The following is a 20,683-nucleotide window of genomic DNA, read 5'->3' on the forward strand; positions in this document are numbered from 1 at the left end:
ATGATGATATCCACCTTTTATAAACATACTTGAAAAAACTTCAAAAATTCTTAAAATTGGGCCGATGGTAATAAAAGGTGGATATCATCATAGAACCACTATCCATGTAGTATCACTGACAATTTAAAGATAAGGGACTTATATATTTAGCGGCAGTCATTGTGAAACATGTACTGTAAATCCCTCTCAATACTGAACTGGGGGTGTTCAAATTTCAAAAACCATTTATGCAGGTACACAGCTACTTAAGCATGTAAATAAATGGTCTGAAAACTATCCATTTTGTATGTGGGTAAATATAGACCTGAAGTCAATAGCAGAATAGAAGAAAAGCAAACAGTCTTATGGGCAGGGTAAGGTTAGGGAAGAAACAACACACATTTTTGCATTTTCAAAATGGAATGCATTATTTTTTAGGGAACAGGTAGATGGAAATCTCTGTGGGTGCTTTTTCCCAGGACATTTTCAAAACAGAAAATATATCTATTTTTACCTTTGAGAATTAATACTAAGTCAATGTGGGGAAAATACTTGCAAACTTTGTACCTACCAGAATATTTTTGTGAATTGCCTTATTAAAAACTTCCATTACAAGAGCACAATGATTTTATATACTTACATAACCATCCATTGCCCAGTTCTCATTTTCAAACTTATTCACAAAAGTCTCCACCTGCCCCTTTATCTGATAGATTTTTAAAAGCAAATGTGCCTCTTCTTTCTTGTAAACCCCTAATAAAACAGAGACAATACTTTAAATACTGAATAATTTCTTGTGTGAACATAAACCATTGAGATTGAATCTATCATCGAGCACAAAGGTTCTCAGCTATGTTTTTTGAAGGCCACACATAGGTCTTGTTTTCATAGTGGATTAATAAGGTTCTTGGACCATGTGTAAAGAAAATATATACATATATAAATATATGAATATTTGTTTATTTATTTGAATTTAACTCACATCTTTGTAGACATAGAAATAGAGCAATTGCTTAGAGAAATAGGGCATTGTCAGATAGACTTCCATTACTACTACAATACCCTAGTCCTAAATGTGTAAAATATAGAACAGTGCTTAATGGCTTGTTTCTGCAAAGTGGTGGAATGTTCTAATTACAAATCCTTTAGGAGAGCTCTTAAAACTTATCTTTTTCAATTTTTTAATAATTATACGTTGTAGTTCCTGGGTATTCCCAGTGTCTTAAATTGTAAACCACATAAAACTCAGTTGGGACTTTGCAGGGTATAAGGGCTTATTGTAATGCATTGTACTGTACTGTATCATTAACAAACAGGACTTTTTATTTGATGATTAGTGCTGAGATCACTAGATAAGAGAATATTTATAGCATTATATACCCATATGAAGACTGGTTTTGCATAGGTTCTCTTAGCAGGAAAAGAGATGTCCAAATTTAGAAATTTTCAGTTTACAGAGAAGTATATAAAAGTCTTATTAAGCATGGAGCTTTTTCTAAAACACCTACAAACCTGTAGGAAATACTTGTGTAGTCGGCAGCATGTTCAGTGGGAATAGCTATTATGCAAGGAAACATATTAACAAGAGGAGCATTGTTTGGGACTTTGAACATGTAAGTAGTGGTACTTAAACATGTTAGCAGTTGATTGTGCAACTTTCATGTGAGTGCTGGATTTGACACAACTCCAGTGAAACCAATTAAGCTGCAAAGCTCCCCAATCTCTAATTTTCAGCTTTTTGAGGAAGGCAAAATTGGTCCCTCATTCACACCTCCAAAGTTTAAGTCTAAGCAAAAAGTTAGCTGACATCTATTCCCACCTAGAGCAGGTGTAAATGGTGATGAGCAAATTTTAAAATTATGCATACATTGCCATTTCAGATTTGGAAATGCATGCATGTTTTTCAGGCCCAGCAGAACCATACTGAAAACACATCCCCTTGAAAACTGCCATGGAATAAAAAGGTAAATAGTGACTTTTCAAAATGGCTACTTAAATGCATAACTTCGTTTATATGTATATGCCCACTATTTATACATGCATATACCATGTAGCCCTTCTGACATAGCTTGCACAATTTTCTTCATTGAGTTTGTTTATAAAAAGAAAAATACTCAGCCCTCAATTTACTGAGCTGTGTTACAGAAGTGTTATTGTTCAATTAATTTGCATTAATTGGCAATACTGCACATTATTTCCTGTGGCTTAACATGGAACTTTTTACACAATGCATATTAAATAATTATGAACTATAAAATACCAATACAGCAAAACAAATAAGGCAGCTTATGATAAATCTTGTAAGCTGGGGTATTTCACAGAAAGTTATCAAGGTAAAGTTCAAGTTTATTTATAAAATGATAGGATAAGTTGGAAAGTATCATAGAGTAAGTCATGTTGGTTTGTCATAACCTAAAGTCATTTTTCATTGTTCTAAATTCTGATAATTTTGCCATGAAATATTGTGGTGAAATCCTGTGGCACAGTAAGTATGAGAATGTGTAGAAATATGCAAATTTGATTATATTACTTTACTACAACAGTTTATAAGAACTAGATTTTATAATGGAAATTAAATCGAAATACCTGATAACTTAAGCTCTATACTGGAAGCTTCAATAAGTGTTGCATTCACTTTACCACTTGTAGTATTAAACCAGTCAACTGTTAGAGTTGCAGTCTGCTGTTTCCCAAGATACTCATAGAAGCCTTTCCATATAGAATTCATAAAAAACACATCAGAAGGAACTAAAAACAAACAAACAAAAAAACTATTAGAATACCAAGATAAAAATGAAGGTTTTTTGATAAAAACCCACCATTCCTGTATTCACGCCAGAGTAATAATCAATAAAGAGTTCAAATATAGCAGAAAGATATACTGTAGAGATAATCTATTTCAAATTATATTTCAATACATATTGAAGTAACATCATAATACAGTACCCATGTGAAATGACAAAAAAAATCCCACCAATTGAAGGCCTATTTTATAAAGCCAAAGAAAAAAAACAAATAAAGAAAAAAAAAACCTAAAAACATGGATGGGGGGAATAGCAATGGGAGTTTCAATATTTTATATAAATGAATTGCTGGCACACATCGGTGTTGCAAATGTAAATAATCCCCCATTATCCACATTCAGGGGTTCTTTTACTAAGGTGCACTGAAAAATGGCTTGCAGTAGTGTAGGTGCGGGTTTTGGACACGTGCCAATCCAATTTGCAGCATGCCTGTAAAAAGGTATTTTTAAACTTTTTGCTGAAAATGGACATACAGCAAAATCAAGATTGCCGTGCGTCCATTTTGGGTCTTTACCGCCAGCCATTTACCTAGCGGTAAAGTCTTACGTGGTAAACAGGCAGTAATGACCTAAGCACGTCAAATGTCACTTGGAGGGGCATAATCGAATGGGGCCAGCCATCTATAAGGTCAGCCATCTCTAATGACGGCCCCGTTAAGCCGCGTACCCGACCATATTATCGAAACAAGATGGCCCTCACATGCCAGGACACCAACCAGGCACCCTAGGGGGCACTGCAGTGGACTTCACAAAATGGTCCCAGGTGCATAGCTCCCTTACCTTGGGTGCTGAGCCCCCCAAAACCCACTCCCCACAACTGTACACCACTACCATAGCCATTAGGGATGAAGGGGGCACCTACATGTGGGTACAGTGGGTTTCTGTTGGGTTTTGGAGGGCTCTCATTTACCACCACAAGTGTAACAGGTAGGGGGGGATGGGCCTGGGTCCGCCTGCCTGAAGTGCACTGCACCCACTAAAAACTGTTCCAGGGACCTGCATACTGCTGTCATGGAGCTGGGTATGACATTTGAGACTGGCATAGAGGCTGGCAAAAAAATGTTTCATAATTTGTTTTGAGGTGGGAGGGGGTTGGTGACCACTGGGGGAGTATGGGGAGATGATCCCCGATTCCCTCCAGTGGTCATCTGGTCAGTTCGGGCACCTTTTCAAGGCTTGGTCGTGAACAAAAAGAGACCAAGTAAAGCCGGTCAAATGCTCGTCAGGGCCGGCCTTCTTTTTTCCATTATCAGCTGAATCCGGCCATCTCTTAACCACACCCCCGCCCCGCCTTTTTTACCCTGCCAACACGCCCCCTTGAACTTTGGCCGTCCCTGCGACAGAAAGCAGTTGAAGCCGGCCAAAATCGGCTTTCGATTATACCGATTTGGCTGGCTTTAGGAGGACGGCCATCTCCCGATATGTGTTGGAAGATGGCCGCCCTTCTCCTTCGAAAATAAGCAGGTTGGTGTGCGTCCGATATGTGCCCAAAACTTTCTAGAAGCCGACGGGTTACAGGACCTGAGGCAACATGACTTTATCAAAGGAAAACCCGGCCAAACAAATCTTATTGACGTCTTTGTCTGGGTGACCAAAGAACGTGATGAGGGACGTGCGCTAGGTGTGATCTACTTGGACTTCAGCAAAGCCTTTGATACGGTCCCCCACAGAATAAGCTGAAAGGGTTGAAGTTAGGACCGAAAGTGGTGAACTGGATAAGAAACTGGTTGACCAACAGGTGACAGAGGGTGATGGTAAATGGAATCCGCTCAGAGGAAAGGAAGGTGAGCAGTGGAGTTCCTCAGGGGTCGGTGCTGAGGCCCATTCTGTTTAATATATTTGTGGGAGATATTGCTGAAGGGTTGGAGGAAAGGTGTGCCTTTTTGCATATGACACGAAAATAGCCAATAGAGTGGATACTCTGGAGGGAGTAGAAATGATGAGAAGGGATCTCTGAACATTAGAAGAATGGTCGAGGGTCTGGCAGTTAACATTTAATCTTAATCCTAATTCCACTGCAATATAAAGCCACTGTTCTTATCCCTGTGATTAAAAAAAACACAGAGAAACACTGGGAATTGCAAAGTCACACAAATCTTTTGTGATCCTCCTGCACACAGTCAAACCTTTAAATTAAAGGCAGCCAAAGAATGCTTCAGGTAAGTGGGAGGCTTCCAGGGATAAGTAAATTAAACCCACATAGTTGGTATACTCCAAAATTCCCCCCAAAGTGGCTTTATATTGCAGTGGAGTTTTTTTCTTTCTTCACTTTAGAACTTGTTGGATACAAAGATCAGCAATGTTCAATATCTGCTACAATTATTAAGAACTGGGTTTTGTGTGCCCTTGTGTTTTGTGTGTCCTTGTGTTTTTTTTAGGGCTGATTGACTGATCTTTATTGAGATTGTGCTCTGATGATACACAGAGACTGAAGAAACTGCAATTTAGGGTTTATGTTCAATGTTCTTTGTGGGATTTACATATGTGATCATGGTATAAGTCTGGTGTGGATGGCAGTGTGAGTGAGTTGCAGGGATACTATTTGGTAATTCTTTTAATGCACTGGTTTGTTTTCACTAATAAAGATTTTGTAATTTATATAGAACAGGGGTACTATTTGTTGTTAGTTAACATTTAATGCCAAGAAGTGTAGAGTGATGCACTTGGGGTGCAGAAACCCAAAAGAGAGATACCAGATAGGAGGGGAGAGATTAGTACGCTCGACTCAGGGGAGAGACCTTGGGGTGTTGGTGTCTGAGGATCTGAAGGTGAAGAAACAATGCGACAAGGCGACGGCCGTGGCCAGAAGAATGCTAGGCTGCGTAGAGAGGGGCATAACCAACAGAAGAAAGAAGGTGTTGATGCCCCTCTATAAGTCGTTGGTGAGGCCTCACTTGGAGTACTGTTTCATTTTTGGAGGTCGTATCTTGCTAAAGATGTAAAAAGACTGGAAGCGGTGCAAAGAAAAGCTACAAAAATGGTATGGGATTTATGTTGCAAACCATACGAGGAGAGACTTGCTGACCTGAACATGTATACCTTGCAGGAAATGAGAAACAGGGGTGACATGATACAGACGTTCAAATGAACCTTTTCAGGAGATTGGAAGGTGGTAGTACTAGAGGACATGAATTGAGGTTGAAGGGGGGCAGACTCAGGACTAATCTCAGGCATTATTTTTTCACGGAGAGGGTGGTGGATATGTGGAATGCCCTCCCGCGGGAGGTGGTGTTGATGAAAATGGTAATGGAATTCAAACATGCGTGGGATAAACACAAAGGAATCCTGTTTAGAAGGAATGGTTCCATGGAATCTTAGCAGAGACTGGGTGGTGACACCGGTAACTGGGAAACAAAACGGGAGCTGGGCAGACTTCTACGGTCTACACCCTGATCATGACTGAATAGACAGGGATGGGCTGGAGTGTAAATTTTAAGGGGCTTCAACGTTAGCTTCAGAACTTAGTACAAGAACAGTACTGGGTAGACTTCTACGGTCTGTGCCCTGAGAAAGGCAAGGACAAATCAAACTCGGGTATACATATAAAGTACCACATACCATGTAAAATGAGTTTATCTTGTTGGGCAGACTGGATGGACTGTACAGGTCTTTATCTGCCATCATTTACTATGTTACTATGTTACTGCAAGAGCCATGCAGTAACAGGGTGGTAACTCCATTTTGGCGTATGTTGGGCACGCATAGATGCTTATGCGGCTTAGTAAAAGAGCCCCTCAGCTCTTTCACAAATACAGAATCAGCTACTTTTACCTTTGTGGCAAAATAAACTACTTTCTTTTAGAAAAGGTTTAAATATGTATATATTTATATAAGGGGATCTTTTACGAAGCGGCAGTAAGCCCAACTCGGGCTTACCACTCACTAATCTGGAACTACTACCGGGTTACTGCAGCAGCTTGCCGGTAATTCACACCCCAGGGGCGCGCCAATTCCAGTGCTACAAAGATATTATTTTTGTAGTGCTGGTGTTACCCGGCAGTAATCGGGCACTGCTGCATGGTTACTTCCAGGTTAGCGCAGGAGCTCTTAAGTTCTCCCCCCAAAAAGGTCGCGCGGCAAGTGGTTTACTTGCTGCATGGCCATTTCTAAAAAAGAAAACAAAACACAGCCTTTACCTGTTACGGTAAAAGGGGGCCTCAGTGCGCATCAAAAACATTACCACAACTTGATAAAAGGACCCCATAGCTATTTAAATTTTTGTTGCGTAATCTTAGCATGCACATTTCATACTGTTATTTTTAGCTCTGTTTTGTTGTGTGTATTAATTATATATGTTCAACTATATGCCAATTAGATTTACTAGGATGTGCCATCTAGACATGTAATAAATGGAATGAAATGAAAATGAAACTCTGCCCAAATTATGCCCCTGGGAATGCAATGTGCGGATCACATAAAAGTATGCTTTAATTTGTAGGGTAAACCCATGCACAATATTATAAGAGCCTCTTTCCATGTTCAAATCATATTTTGCATGGTTTCTGTGGAGTAGCCACCTAGAAAGTTCTGGCCAGACAGTTCCCACCCACCAATTGCCCTCATGACAATTCCCATCTAGGCTAATTTTCTTCTGACAATTTCCAACCCGAGGGTATCAATTCCCAGCTGCGCAGTTCCCCCCAGTTAATTCCCACCCTCGACAGTCTTTGGTTCTGCAGTTTTACTGACACTTCTGAGGCTTGGTTTCAGTTTCTGGGGTCCTTTTATTAAGCTGCACTGAAAAATGGCCTGCACTGGTGTAGATGCGTGTACTGGACACAGGCAGGTCCATATTTCAGCGCACCTGCAAAAAAGACCCTTTTTTGACCGAAAATAAATGTACGGTAAAATAAAAATTGGTGCACATCCATTTTGTTCCTGAGACCTTACCACCACCCACTGACTTAATGGTAAGGTCTTACGCGTTAACCGGGTGGAAATCATCAGCACACGTACACTGCCAATTACCACCTGGTTAGTGCCATGTGGTAGAAAATAAAAAATATTTTCTGCCACGTGTATCAGACGCATGTAAAAAATGGAATTACCACCAGGGGTCTTTGGTAGCCGGGTGGTAGTTCCAAATTGATGTGCGTTGGACGCGTGAAGGCGCCTATGCCCTTAGTAAAAGGTCCCCTCTGTTTTACCTCCTGCAAGTTTTTCATTGTGCTGCTCTGGGCCTGGATTGGGCAGCCTTCGAGTATGGCTGCCACTGGCGTTTGAGGGCCATGGGCTTCATCACTGTTCATAAGGTATGTCCAGTGGGGTATTCACAGAAAGGGAGATGTTGGAACATGTGTAGGGGAATATTAGTGGATATGAATTCACCAGGTGGGCATTGGCATCTCCAGGTTTAAGAAGGTAATGGGAGAAACGGTATTAATGTAATTAATTTTTTAAATATCTGATTTTAATAAGTTGTGGACAGAGATGCAACATCTATCAGTTTGTTGTTTGGGGGTGGGGGGGGGTAGTGTGTCATAATGCTATCTTTTGCTTTTTTTTTCTTTTTGTCTTTTGTGTAGTTACCTGAGAGGGTGATGGTCCTGGAAGTAGAGTGGAAGGAAGGTTATTATCCAGCTTATTTTTGAAAGAGAAAGACGCCCATATTTCGACCCAAATCGGGAGATGGGTGTCTTTCTCCCGTGGGTGAACAAATCGGTATAATCAAAAGCCGATTTTGGTTGTCTTCAACTGCACTCCGTCGCAGGAACGAACAAAGTTGATGGGGGCATATTGGAGGCGTGGTGAAGGCGGGACTGGGGCGTGGTTATCGACTGAGGAAAGATGGGCGTCTCTAGCTGATGATCAAAACAAGAAGGGCGTTTTTGACGAGAATTTAGTCCGCTTTATTTGGACCCTTTTTTTCAGGTCCAAGTCCCAAAAAAGTGCCCCAACTGACCAGATGACCACCAGAGGGAATTGGGCATCACCTCCCCTGACTCCCCCAGTGGTCACTAACCCCCTCCCACCAAAAAAAAAAAAACACTTTAAAAACTTTTTTTGCAGCCTCTATGCCAGCCTCAAATGCCGTACCCACCTCCATGACAGAAGAATGTGTTATATCCTCTGACAGCCTTTCCCTGGTTCTGATATGGCTCTCGGGTGAGTGGGACACCTTTTCTGTTATGCGCACTGCAGAGTCACATCAGCAATGCATTGTGGTAAGTGTAGGGTATTGGGCTCCGTGATTCCAGTAGCTTGTGTTAAATGCTCACGATGTTGGTAGTTGGTAGGCTCTACTCCCATGGTGCTTTTCCCTCTGCTTACTGGGTCAGAGTGTGCCCTGTTTTGTTTCCGGTAGTCCATGAGGTAGTATTCGGCCATTTTTGTAAGCCAGTTTTAGATCCTTTTCATGTGTTAGCCAAGTTACAGAACTTAGTTCTTACCTTGAATGTTGCTGAAAGAGTGCATTGTATAGCATTCTGCAAGCTCTGACCTACTGCTAATCTCAGTACCAGGGAGACTCTTTGCCAGTGGGGCATAACCTCTGATCTGCAGTTAACTGTGAGTAAATGTGCTTATTCCAATAAAGGATGTTTTTGGAGACATTAGTGTTCAGGTGTCAACTGGTGTGCCAATGTTATACAGCAGCAACAAGTCCTAGAGGCCTGCGTGTATGCAGGTCCCTGGAGTACTTTTAGTGGGTACCGCAGTGCACTTCAGGCAGGCGGACCCAGGCCCATCCCCCCTACCTGTAACACTTGTGCTCCAAAACCCACTGTACCCACATGTAGGTGCCCCCTTCACCTCTAAGAGCTATGGTAGTGTTGTACATTTGTGGGTAGTGGGTTTTGGGGGACGGGGTTGGGGGCTCAGCAGCCGTAGTAAGGGAGCTATGCATGTGGGAGCGTTTTCTGAAGTCCACCGCACTGACCTCTAGGGAGTCCAGTTGGTGTCCTGGCATGTCAGGGGGGCCAGTGTACTACAAATCCTGGCCCCTCCCATGACCAAATGGCTTGGATTGGGATGTTTCTGAGCTGGGCGTTTTTAGTTTCCATTATCGCTAAAAAAAACAAATGCCCAGCTCAGAAACAACTAAATCCATGGCATTTTGGTCCGTACAAACCATATTTTCGAAACGAAAGATGGCCGCCCATTTTTTTCGAAAATACGGTCTGTCCCACCCCTTCACGTACCCGTTCTCGGACATAGATGCCCATGGAGATGGACATTTGCGTTTGATTATGCCCCTCCACGTATTTATAGTTGTGTTGTTTTACTACTATTTTGTTTGTTTAGTAAAGGATTAGGATATGTGTGCTCAGTAGTTACATAGGTCACGTTTTTGTGGCTTTACACTATGTAAAATAATATTTGGCATTATAAATGTTATGGTGGGGGGGGGGGGGGGGGAGATGGGAATTGTTCTTGCTGAAGGGTTGGTAATTGGTTGGGGCGAAATTGACCTAGGCTGCAACTGGTGGGTGGGAACTGGCTGGTGGGAATTATCCAGGTGAGAATGACCTAGGACCATTTTACATACAGAAAAAGCTTTATAAAATTGTTCTCATAATGTACAGAAGCCAATATTTCATATCTTAGATAGTCTTGAAAGTGTAGTTACCTCATCTTTGAATTATTTAATATTGATCTTATAAAAATGTCACAATTTAACAATAATGCAAGTTTCTCAATGATCATTATGTTTTGGGTACTCTGAATAGCAAAAAGAATATAAAACATAGGAATTCATACATTATATCCTAATGTCTAATCCATTTGAAATAATTGGCTCTACTAACAGCTGGAGTTCCTTCCAAGGGACTGAGCAGTTCTTGCTCTCTATATCTGCCAAACTACAAAGGTCATTTGTTTTCACTACAAAACTATTAAGGTTTGTAGAATAGCATGGGATAAGTGGGTATAAATAGACAAAAGCTCGGCCGATAAACACGCCCCAGTCCTGCCTTCACCACACCTCCGACACCCCCCCCCCCCCCGTCAACTTTGTTCGTTTCCGCTACGGAGTGCAGTTGAAGACGCCCAAAATCGGCTGTCGATTATACCAATTTGGGCGCCTTTGCGAGATGGAGGAGTGGCCTAGTGGTTAGGGTGGTGGACTTTGGTTCTGGGGAACTGAGGATCTGAGTTCAATTCCCACTTCAAGCACAGGCAGCTCCTTGTGACTCTGGGCAAGTCACTTAACCCTTCATTGCCCCATGTAAGCCGCATTGAGTCTGCCATGAGTGGGAAAGCGCGGGGTACAAATGTAACAAAAAATAAAATAAATCACTGGTACAGTGTTCTGGTTTTTTAAAGTGCTGCCCCACAGGCGTGACATCTTTATTGGTACTAGCATTTTTCCTATGGTGTCTATGTAAATTAAATCTCTTCTTTAGCATCTGACTTGTTTCTCCAATATAGCACTGAATGATATATACCACATTGGAAGATGAGCACGTGAAAGATTCCTTAATGTTGAATATTTTTCCTTTGTGAATGATTGTGTGGTCCTGTGAAATATTTTGGCATAGTTTGCAGCTGGATATATTGCAAGGATGTGTGCCATTCTTTTCTTTTTGAGTCTGTGTTGGGAGCTTACTTCTAATTAGCTTGTGTTTTAAGTTGGGTGGCTGTCGGAAGGCCAGCACTGGTGGGGATGGGACTATCTCTTTCAGTAATTCATCCTCTTGGAGTAGAGGCTGCAGATCTTTTATGATTTTTCTTAATTTTTCCAGCTCTGGGTTGTATGTCACTATAAGGGGGATTCTGTCTGTGTCTTTTTTTTTTCTTTGTACTGTAGCAGATTTTCCCTGGGTGTTTTGAGGGAGGAGGCAATATTCTTAGAGATTATTTTGGGGTTGTAGCCTTTCTGTTCGAAGGATGCAGTCAGGATTTCAAGGTTTCTGTCTCTGTCCCCTGGGTCAGAGCAGATACGGTGGTATCTTGTGGCTTGGCTGTAAATAATGGATCTTTTTGTTTGTGAAGGGTGGAAGGGAGAAGTTGTGGAGGTAGCTGCATTTGTCTGTGGGTTTCTTGTATATGGATGTTTGTATATAGCCATCGCTGATTGAGACTGTTAAAAACATGGCCTATTGAAAACATGGCTTTTGCAAATATTTTATAGTAGATCAGTGGTCCCCCGGGGAACTCATCAATATATATATATATATATATAACAGGAGGGGGAGCCCCACAAACAAGGGCCCCATGATCCAGAAAGATCTGGCACCCATACACTATAAGAAACACTTTCCGTAAGATGTTAAAATGTCCCAGTTTAAGCAAATGACCCAGTTAAGCAAGACATTAAAATGACCCAGTTTAAGCAAAATGTTAATGCTATGCTATTGTTAATGATATGCTGAAAACGTTCCATTGTAAGCTATGTTCTGCTGTAAGCTAATATTCTATTGTATTCTGTCGTTCCGCTCTAAACTGTTGTTATAAAAACTGAACAGTACTCCACCTTAAACTTGAAGGTTAAGCGGACTATAAATGCCTACATTAAATTAAATTAATTTAATTGGGCATTTATAGTCTGCTTAGGTCTCAGTTGCGTCTCAAATAAATAAAACTTAGGTCCATACCAGCACATGGGCTCTGCACTCAGCACCTCTTAGCAGCAAGTAACACCGGCAATTGTTCTTCAACATGCAAGAGCTCCTTTATAAGTATTTATAAATTCACACATTTCTCTCTCCTTACTCTTTCATTTTCAGTTATGGCACACACACAAGAACATGAGGATTAATAGGCAGCATGTAGGGTATGGATAGCTAGTCCCTTCTTTGTGCAGTACAAACATTGGATACAACACTTCATCCTTTGAGCCTTGCAACCTCAGTTGGGGTCGGGAATATGAAACTGTTCCCATGTCCACTCTGCCTGATGAACAGAGTAGCATTTTTTAAGCCAGTGCAGGAGTACCCCTAACCAATTTGACTTTTTGTATATCCACAATGAGGGGCATAGTTATCAACATAGGCTAACATTGCTATTTTACCACTAAAGGAGAAGTTATCAGCATGGGCTACTGTTAAGATGTGTTATTTTACCAATAACGTGCTATTTTAGCATAGGTAATATTTTATGCCATGAAACCTAGTGACTAATAATCCAGATTAACAGTGCAACAACATATTTTAACAGTGACCCACTTTTTGAAAACTTCTCCTCTAATTCATGCAATAGTGGTTAATGTTGATAATTTTACCCAGAATAGGTATAAGAGATTTGCATGCACTGACTCCACTACATGCGAATCTATTTTATAAATATTCATTGTATATGTCCTGAATACTAGGTTAGCTAGGGAATAATCCAGGTTTGGCTGATAAACACTGACATGGAAGGTGGTGTGCATCACAGCATATTTGGAAATGTAGACAGACTAGGAAACATTGGGTTAGAGCAGTCAACTGAGAATCAAGGAAAGAAAGATTCAAATCCCTCATTCCCATTGACATTCCTTGTGACCTTTGTATTTTTTTAGGGCCAATTTATCCCTCCCAATATGGTGGTTCACCCACCAATACCTAGGAAGAAATAAATCACCCAAGGCTGCATCAGTTAGGAGTTTTATTAGATACCTTATTCCTTACCAAGTATTTGTACAATTAGCAGATCAGTGATATCTCACTGGGAGTACAGAACATTGCTATACAAAAGTACTGCTATATCTGAGACTCCAAACTATATATATATATATATGCAATCAACTGCTTTTATTTATTATTCTCCAAGTATATGTACAATCAATTGCTTAAGGGAGTACAGTACCACAGCTACACATAGGTGTTCTCTGGGTCTAAGTCTCTAATGTTTTATTTTAAGGTCTTTTTCGCCCTCACCCCAAATTAACAGCTAAAGCCAATTTGCAGATATAAAAGACTCAAGGCTACTTATGAGAAAGCAATAGGATTACTTGCCAATGTAGATACAATTGATTGATTTCTCATGAGAGAGCAGCCCTGCTTGCACAAAGGTGCTGTGACTGTCTCTCTCCATTGAAGTAGGAAGCACACTCATTTTTATATATCCATTCAGGATACAGATAATATGACAGTAAGCACACCTCATTGGATCTATGTTAATGTCATAGTTAACACTGATTGGCTATGGTAATGAATTGGTTAGTATTTACTGGAAAAGCTAATAATAGACTAACTGTTCCTGGAAGACCATCTGCCTTATTTTCAAAAGAGAAAGACGCCCATATTTCGACCCAAATCGGGAGATGGGCGTCTTTCTCCCCTGGGAGTCCAAATCGGTATAATCGAAAGCAGATTTTGGGCATCTTCAACCGCAATCTGTCGCGGAAATGGACAAAGTTGACGGGGGGTGTCAGAGGCGTGGTGAAGGCGGGACTGGGGTGTGTTTATTGGCCAAGGAGAGATGGGCGTCCTCGGCCAATAATCAAAAAAAGAAAGGCGTTTTAGTGCGAATTTGGGTCACTTTTTCTGGACCCTTTTTTTTCACGAACAAGTCCCAAAAAAGTACCCTAAATGACCAGATGACCACCAGAGGGAATCGGGGATGACCACCCCTGACTCCTCCAGTGGTCACTAACCCCCTCCCACCCCAAAAAACAACTTTAAAACCTTTTTTTTTCCAGCCTGTATGCCAGCCTCAAATGTCATACCCAGCTCTATCACAGCAGTATGCAGGTCCCTGGAGCAGTTGTTAGTGGGTGCAGTGGACTTCAGCCAGGTGGACCCAGGCCCATCACCCCCCCACCTGTCACACTTGTGGTGGTAAATGGGAGCACTCCAAACCGCCCCCAAAACCCACTGTACCCAGATCTAGGTGCCCCCGTTCAGCTACAAGTGCTATATTGTATATCTGGATTTTCAGAAGGCGTTTGACAAAGTGCCGCACGAAAGACTCCTGAAGAAATTGCAGAGTCATGGAATCAGAGGTAGGGTATTATTATGGATTAAGAACTGGCTGAAAGATAGGAAGCAGAGAGTAGGATTGCGTGGCCAGTATTCTCAGTGGAGGAGGGTAGTTAGTGGGGTCCCGCAGGGGTCTGTGCTGGGTCCGTTGCTTTTTAATGTATTTATAAATGACCTAGAGATGGGAATAACCAGTGAGGTAATTAAATTCGCCGATGACACAAAATTATTCAGGGTCGTCAAGTCGCAGGAGGAATGTGAACGATTACAGGAGGACCTTGCGAGACTGGGAGAATGGGCGTGCAAGTGGCAGATGAAGTTCAATGTTGACAAGTGCAAAGTGATGCATGTGGGTAAGAGGAACCTGAATTATAGCTACGTCTTGCAAGGTTCCGCGTTAGGAGTTACGGATCAAGAAAGGGATCTGGGTGTCGTCGTCGATGATACGCTGAAACCTTCTGCTCAGTGTGCTGCTGCGGCTAGGAAAGCGAATAGAATGTTGGGTGTTATTAGGAAGGGTATGGAGTCCAGGTGTGCGGATGTTATAATGCCGTTGTATCGCTCCATGGTGCGACCGCACCTGGAGTATTGTGTTCAGTACTGGTCTCCGTATCTCAAAAAAGATATAGTAGAATTGGAAAAGGTACAGCGAAGGGCGACGAAAATGATAGTGGGGATGGGACGACTTTCCTATGAAGAGAGGCTGAGAAGGCTAGGGCTTTTCAGCTTGGAGAAGAGACGGCTGAGGGGAGATATGATAGAAGTGTATAAAATAATGAGTGGAATGGATCGGGTGGATGTGAAGCGACTGTTCACGCTATCCAAAAATACTAGGACTAGAGGGCATGAGTTGAAGCTACAGTGTGGTAAATTTAAAACGAATCGGAGAAACATTTTCTTCACCCAACGTGTAATTAGACTCTGGAATTCGTTGCCGGAGAACGTGGTACGGGCGGTTAGCTTGACGGAGTTTAAAAAGGGGTTAGATAGATTCCTAAAGGACAAGTCCATAGACCGCTATTAAATGGACTTGGAAAAATTCCGCATTTTTAGGTATAACTTGTCTGGAATGTTTTTACGTTTGGGGAGCGTGCCAGGTGCCCTTGACCTGGATTGGCCACTGTCGGTGACAGGATGCTGGGCTAGATGGACCTTTGGTCTTTCCCAGTATGGCACTACTTATGTACTTATGTACTTATGGTAATGGTGTAGAGTTGTGAGGAGTGGGTTTTGGGGGGGATTTGGGGGGCTCAGCACCCAAGGGAAGGGAGCTATGGACTTGGGAGGTAGTTAACGTTTTTTTAAATTGTTACAAGTGCCCCCTAGGGTGCCCGATTGGTGTCCTGGCATGTGAGGGGGACCAGTGCACTACAAATCCTGGCCCCTCCCACGACCCAATGCCTTGGATTTGTTTGTTTTTGAGCTGGGCGCCTTTGGTTTCCATTATCACTGAAAAACGATACCGCCCAGCTCAAATCCGTACAAATCCGATGCATTTGGCTGGCACAAACCGTATTATCGGAAAAAAGATGGGCACCCATTTTTTTCGAAAATACGGTTTGTCCCGCCCCTTCACGTACCCGTTCTCGGAGATAGATGCCCATGGAGATGGGCGTTCGCGTTCGATTATGCCCCTTCACGTCATCTTCCTGAGTAGTTATCTTGTTCTGTTTTTCACTAAAACATCTGTGACCACAATGTTGCTAAACGATGTTACTCTGTTTTTCCACTTACGCCCGTTCCTCATTCTGATGCATGAAATGTCACCACAGATCATGAGTTCTGCAGTCACACTGAAGTTCAGGTTAGAGTCATGGGCCTATAAGGTTTTTTTCTCATTTTAGATCCTGAACCAAAGTCAGGCCTTGAACCAAAGCTCATAGCTGTATTGATAATAGACACCTTGGACAAATTACTTATTTCCATTACCTCAGGGACCTAGTTAAATTGTTAGATTTTTGGAGCAGGGATTTATATCTGAATTACTAATAATTCAATTGCTTTCAGCATTATTTGTAAAAGTAGGCATAACAAAATTCTATTATATTCTCATAGTAAAACCATTAGGGTCGTGCTCTGCAAATCTCTCTGAAAGGGTGCAAAATAAGGTGCAAAATTATGTGACAATAGATGGTTTAATTTAAAATTCCTCTTACACTACAAAATAAACCTTGACAGGTACTTTTCAGTCACAAATAATTTATATCTATGGGAAGAATGAAAAAAAGTCCAATATGAATATTACCTGTCTGTGGACGGAAATGGGCTGCAAAAATCTGTTGATGTTTTTTTTAACAAGATACTGGTCAAGAAATTCAAACTAGACATTTTTTCTGAGAATTGGGATTAATTGAGAGAACACTTTAGATTGCAAAGTAAAAAAAAACATTTAAGAAGCTGTCTGCCAAAAATTATTACAACTAGAAATCTGAGAGTACATGAATATACTTAGGCAACAAAATGAGTAGCATTGCACACAGGAAAACAAACCTGCTAATTTTAATGGAAACGTATTTCATAGCTGGCAGATTAAAATATCTGGAACTGAAAGCGTTACCAACTGTTACCTAATTTGAGTCAGAATAAGTTGTAATGTGAAAATTCAAGTTTCGGTGACAGAAATATGGAGGGTATACTCATTCTGCATCACATTGGTGTCACAATTGTTAAATGTGATGAACGTGATGATTAATCCTACCAGAGGCTAAAAATAAAGCATGTTATTACTAATGGCATGCTCAAAGAACATATCCGTTTCCTTTACTTAAAATATCAAATGATTCCCGCATACATACCTGGAGTCTTAGCTAACGTTTCATTAAGGTTTCTGATCCCTTTATCTAAAACAAAACAAAACAAAACAAAGCCATAAAAAAGAAAGGCAAATCAAATTATACCAATGAGCAGCATTATATTTCTTGAACAACTCAGGCCCCTATCTACTACTGTTTAGCTTTGGTCTGCCACTGAATAAAAAGGACTTTGCGACAGTTTATTTATAAGGGGTGATTTTCAACAGTCTGTTTTATTGCAAAGTATACATGATTGCACCTTGTAGGCAATTTTCCAAAGAAATCATACTGCATCTGACCCCTTGGAATGGAAAAACAGCATAGAGATGAATTCTATAAATTGCCCCTAAAAAAAATCAGTGCCAAAAAAGCCAAGTCTAAAGTTAAGCATGGTTTATAGACTTAAGTCATGGGGGTCATGTGCACATTTAGGAGCATCTATTCGCACTAACGAAAACATGGTGCAAATTCCCTTGCCTAAATTTACGCACTGAACCCCCATACTCTATAATTATGCACATAACCCCAAACCACACCCATAACCTGCCCAGAACCTGCATACATAACTGATAATATTCTACGTTATGTTATGTTACGCCAGAACTTCTATTCCATCTTTACCTCTACAGTTCAAGGACAGATCACAATAGAGGAAACCAGATCTAGAATCATAGAATACTCCCTTGACCTGCCCATGCCCCTCCCATCTACCCACCCTCTTTGCAGTTACACATTATTGCTTTTGTGCTAAATTTCTAGAATAGTGACTAAGGGGCGTTTTACTGAAGGGCATTAAGCAGGCTACCATGTGACCATGTTAAGGGGTTTTGCAGTAGTTTGCCTGATTCATAAGTACATAAGTTATGCCACACTGGGAAAAGACCAAGGGTCCATCAAGCCCAGCATCCTGTCCACGACAGCAGCCAATCCAGGCCAAGGGCACCTGGCAAGCTTCCCAAACATACAAACATTCTATACATGTTATTCCCGGAATTGTGGATTTTTCCCAAGTCCATTTAGTAGCAGTTTATGGACTTGTCCTTTAGGAAATCGTCTAACCCCCTTTTAAACTCTGCCAAGCTAACCGCCTTCACCACGTTCTACGGCAACGAATTCCAGAGTTTAATTATGCGTTGGGTGAAGAAACATTTTCTCTGATTTGTTTTAAATATACTACACTGTAGTTTCATCGCATGCCCCCTAGTCCTAGTATTTTTGGATTCCATGCATTAAAGCATGTGTTACTGAATTTTTAAATAATTTTTCTATCAGGGGTTGTGACAGAGGAAGAGAGCAGGCATAGAAACATTAGCCAGCAAGTGCATTACATTTATTTATTTGTTACATTTGTATCCCACATTTTCCCACCTTTTTGCAGGCTCAATGTGGCTTACATAGTACAGTTAATGGCGTTAGCCGATTCCGGTCTGAACAAATACATGGTATGAATGAATACAAAGTGATATTGTGGTAGAATGAGGTACATGTATGGTAGGTACAATAGGGGGGAACTTAGAGAGGGAAAGGGGGAAGAAGAGTCAGGTAATGTCCGTTACAGTCTTTGGTTACATTGTGTTGCAAGTTTCCAGGTATTTTTATGTTGGGTCGGTGGGGTATGCTCTTCTGAACAGGTCTGTCTTTGGTGCTTTCCGAAAATTTAGGTGGTCGAGCATAGTTTTTACTGCTTTTGGCAATGCGTTCCATAGTTGTGCACTTTGGTACCACATAGTAACCAGCTAATGCAGTGTTAACTCAGAACTACTTACTGCCTCCTTAACAGTATGTAGTAAGGGCCAGATTCTATACAGTTACATACTCAAATTTCCTAATAACATTCCTTGTGATCTTTGGCAAACCACTTTACCCTCCAATGTAGGGATTCATTCACTAACTTAGTTTTAATATGTGTTAACATGAGTTGTGTGCTCGATTAGAAAACAGGCCCCCTTGTTTGCCCTAATCTGTATTAATGTGTATTAACATGTACAATATAACAGTACAGAGAGGGTCCAAAGTACAGACCAAAGTCCAAAATAAGTACTAAACATCAACACAGATTAGTAAATTGGATATTAGATGTAGGTTTCTGGGGACAGGGTAATTCCTATTGTACTGGAATATGTTTATCAAAATAATGTGCAAAATGTAAACAAATAAAATTAAATCTGGGTATACGACAAAACAAAACAGCAGCTGCCCCCTCCCCTTTTTTCATATCTTCACACCCTGCTTTGCAATAACCTTAGTAGCTATTAAAACTAGATTGCCTGTTGACTCATATTTGGTCACCTAAGTCCTGTGACATTGCCGGATGGTATCTGGCCACCACCAAAGAGATTGCCTCAATCCCTTTGAATTCTGAAGAGTTTTAGACTATTGGTACCACCATGGCTACTTTATGACTTGTTGCTTTGCTAGATCATTTCATTGTGGGATTGCCTCTTTCATCAAAATGGGTCTTTTATTTCAAATTTCTCTTGAAGCATTTTTGGCTTTGATTCCAATGTTGAAGTATAAAATAATAATAATAATAATAATAATAATAATAATAATAATTATTATTATTATTATTATTATTATTATTATTATTATTATTATTATTGACTATATGTGTGAGGTTTCCTAGAGAAGAAAAATAAGATTAAAATGAATTTTCTTTCCTTAAGCCACAATTAGATAAATTTTCTTGAGAGGGAGGCTCTGGGATTTACTCCTGCTCTAGGCAGCTGTGACTTTGTTTGGAATGGAGGACTTAGGTAAACTAATAAAAGGCACATACAAGGTAGGTCTGTTTATAATTTGTAAACCTTGCTTTGAGGGCTTCACACCTTTTAGTAAAAAATGTCATTTGAAGTTTTCAAAACATAGTAAACAACCTCTAAATATTTTTTCTGATGATATATTGTATATTATTCAGAAAAGTCTTCTTTTTATCATTATTCACTAAGGGCTCCTTTTACAAAACTTGTTTTGTTTTGTTTTTCAATGCTATTGATGGCAAAATTGCCAGTTTATTGTTTGGGTGAGAAATCATCCTACATAAAGCAGTATTTTACCTTTAGAAAGACAGCAACTGTTCTTTAATTCACCTGGGAAGGCAGTTGATCAATAGACTGATCAAATAAAAACTGCAAATTATCAATAACCATCTACAAAAAATGGCTTTTTTTAGTGGGACAGGAAAAGGGCCTGCGGTAAAAATGAAACCACTGTGTGCCCAAAACCATCCTGAGCCCTTAATGCCACCCATTGATCTAGCAGTAAAGGCT

General features: G+C 40.7%; 1 protein-coding gene across 1 annotated transcript in view; it reads right to left on the reverse strand.

Moving 5' to 3' along the window:
* The window catches only part of CSMD1 (CUB and Sushi multiple domains 1), a 2,896,277-nt gene that overhangs the window by 20,013 nt on the left and 2,855,581 nt on the right, over nt 1-20,683 (reverse strand). The window contains exons 65-67 of the mRNA XM_030195161.1: nt 17,418-17,462; nt 2,566-2,727; nt 620-732 (exon numbers count right to left, since the gene is read on the reverse strand). Of these exons, the coding sequence (XP_030051021.1) occupies nt 620-732; nt 2,566-2,727; nt 17,418-17,462 (320 nt within the window). The remainder of the gene's footprint in view (nt 1-619; nt 733-2,565; nt 2,728-17,417; nt 17,463-20,683) is intronic.

The sequence above is a fragment of the Microcaecilia unicolor genome, chromosome 3, assembly GCF_901765095.1.
Source record: "Microcaecilia unicolor chromosome 3, aMicUni1.1, whole genome shotgun sequence".
NCBI lineage: Eukaryota > Metazoa > Chordata > Amphibia > Gymnophiona > Siphonopidae > Microcaecilia > Microcaecilia unicolor.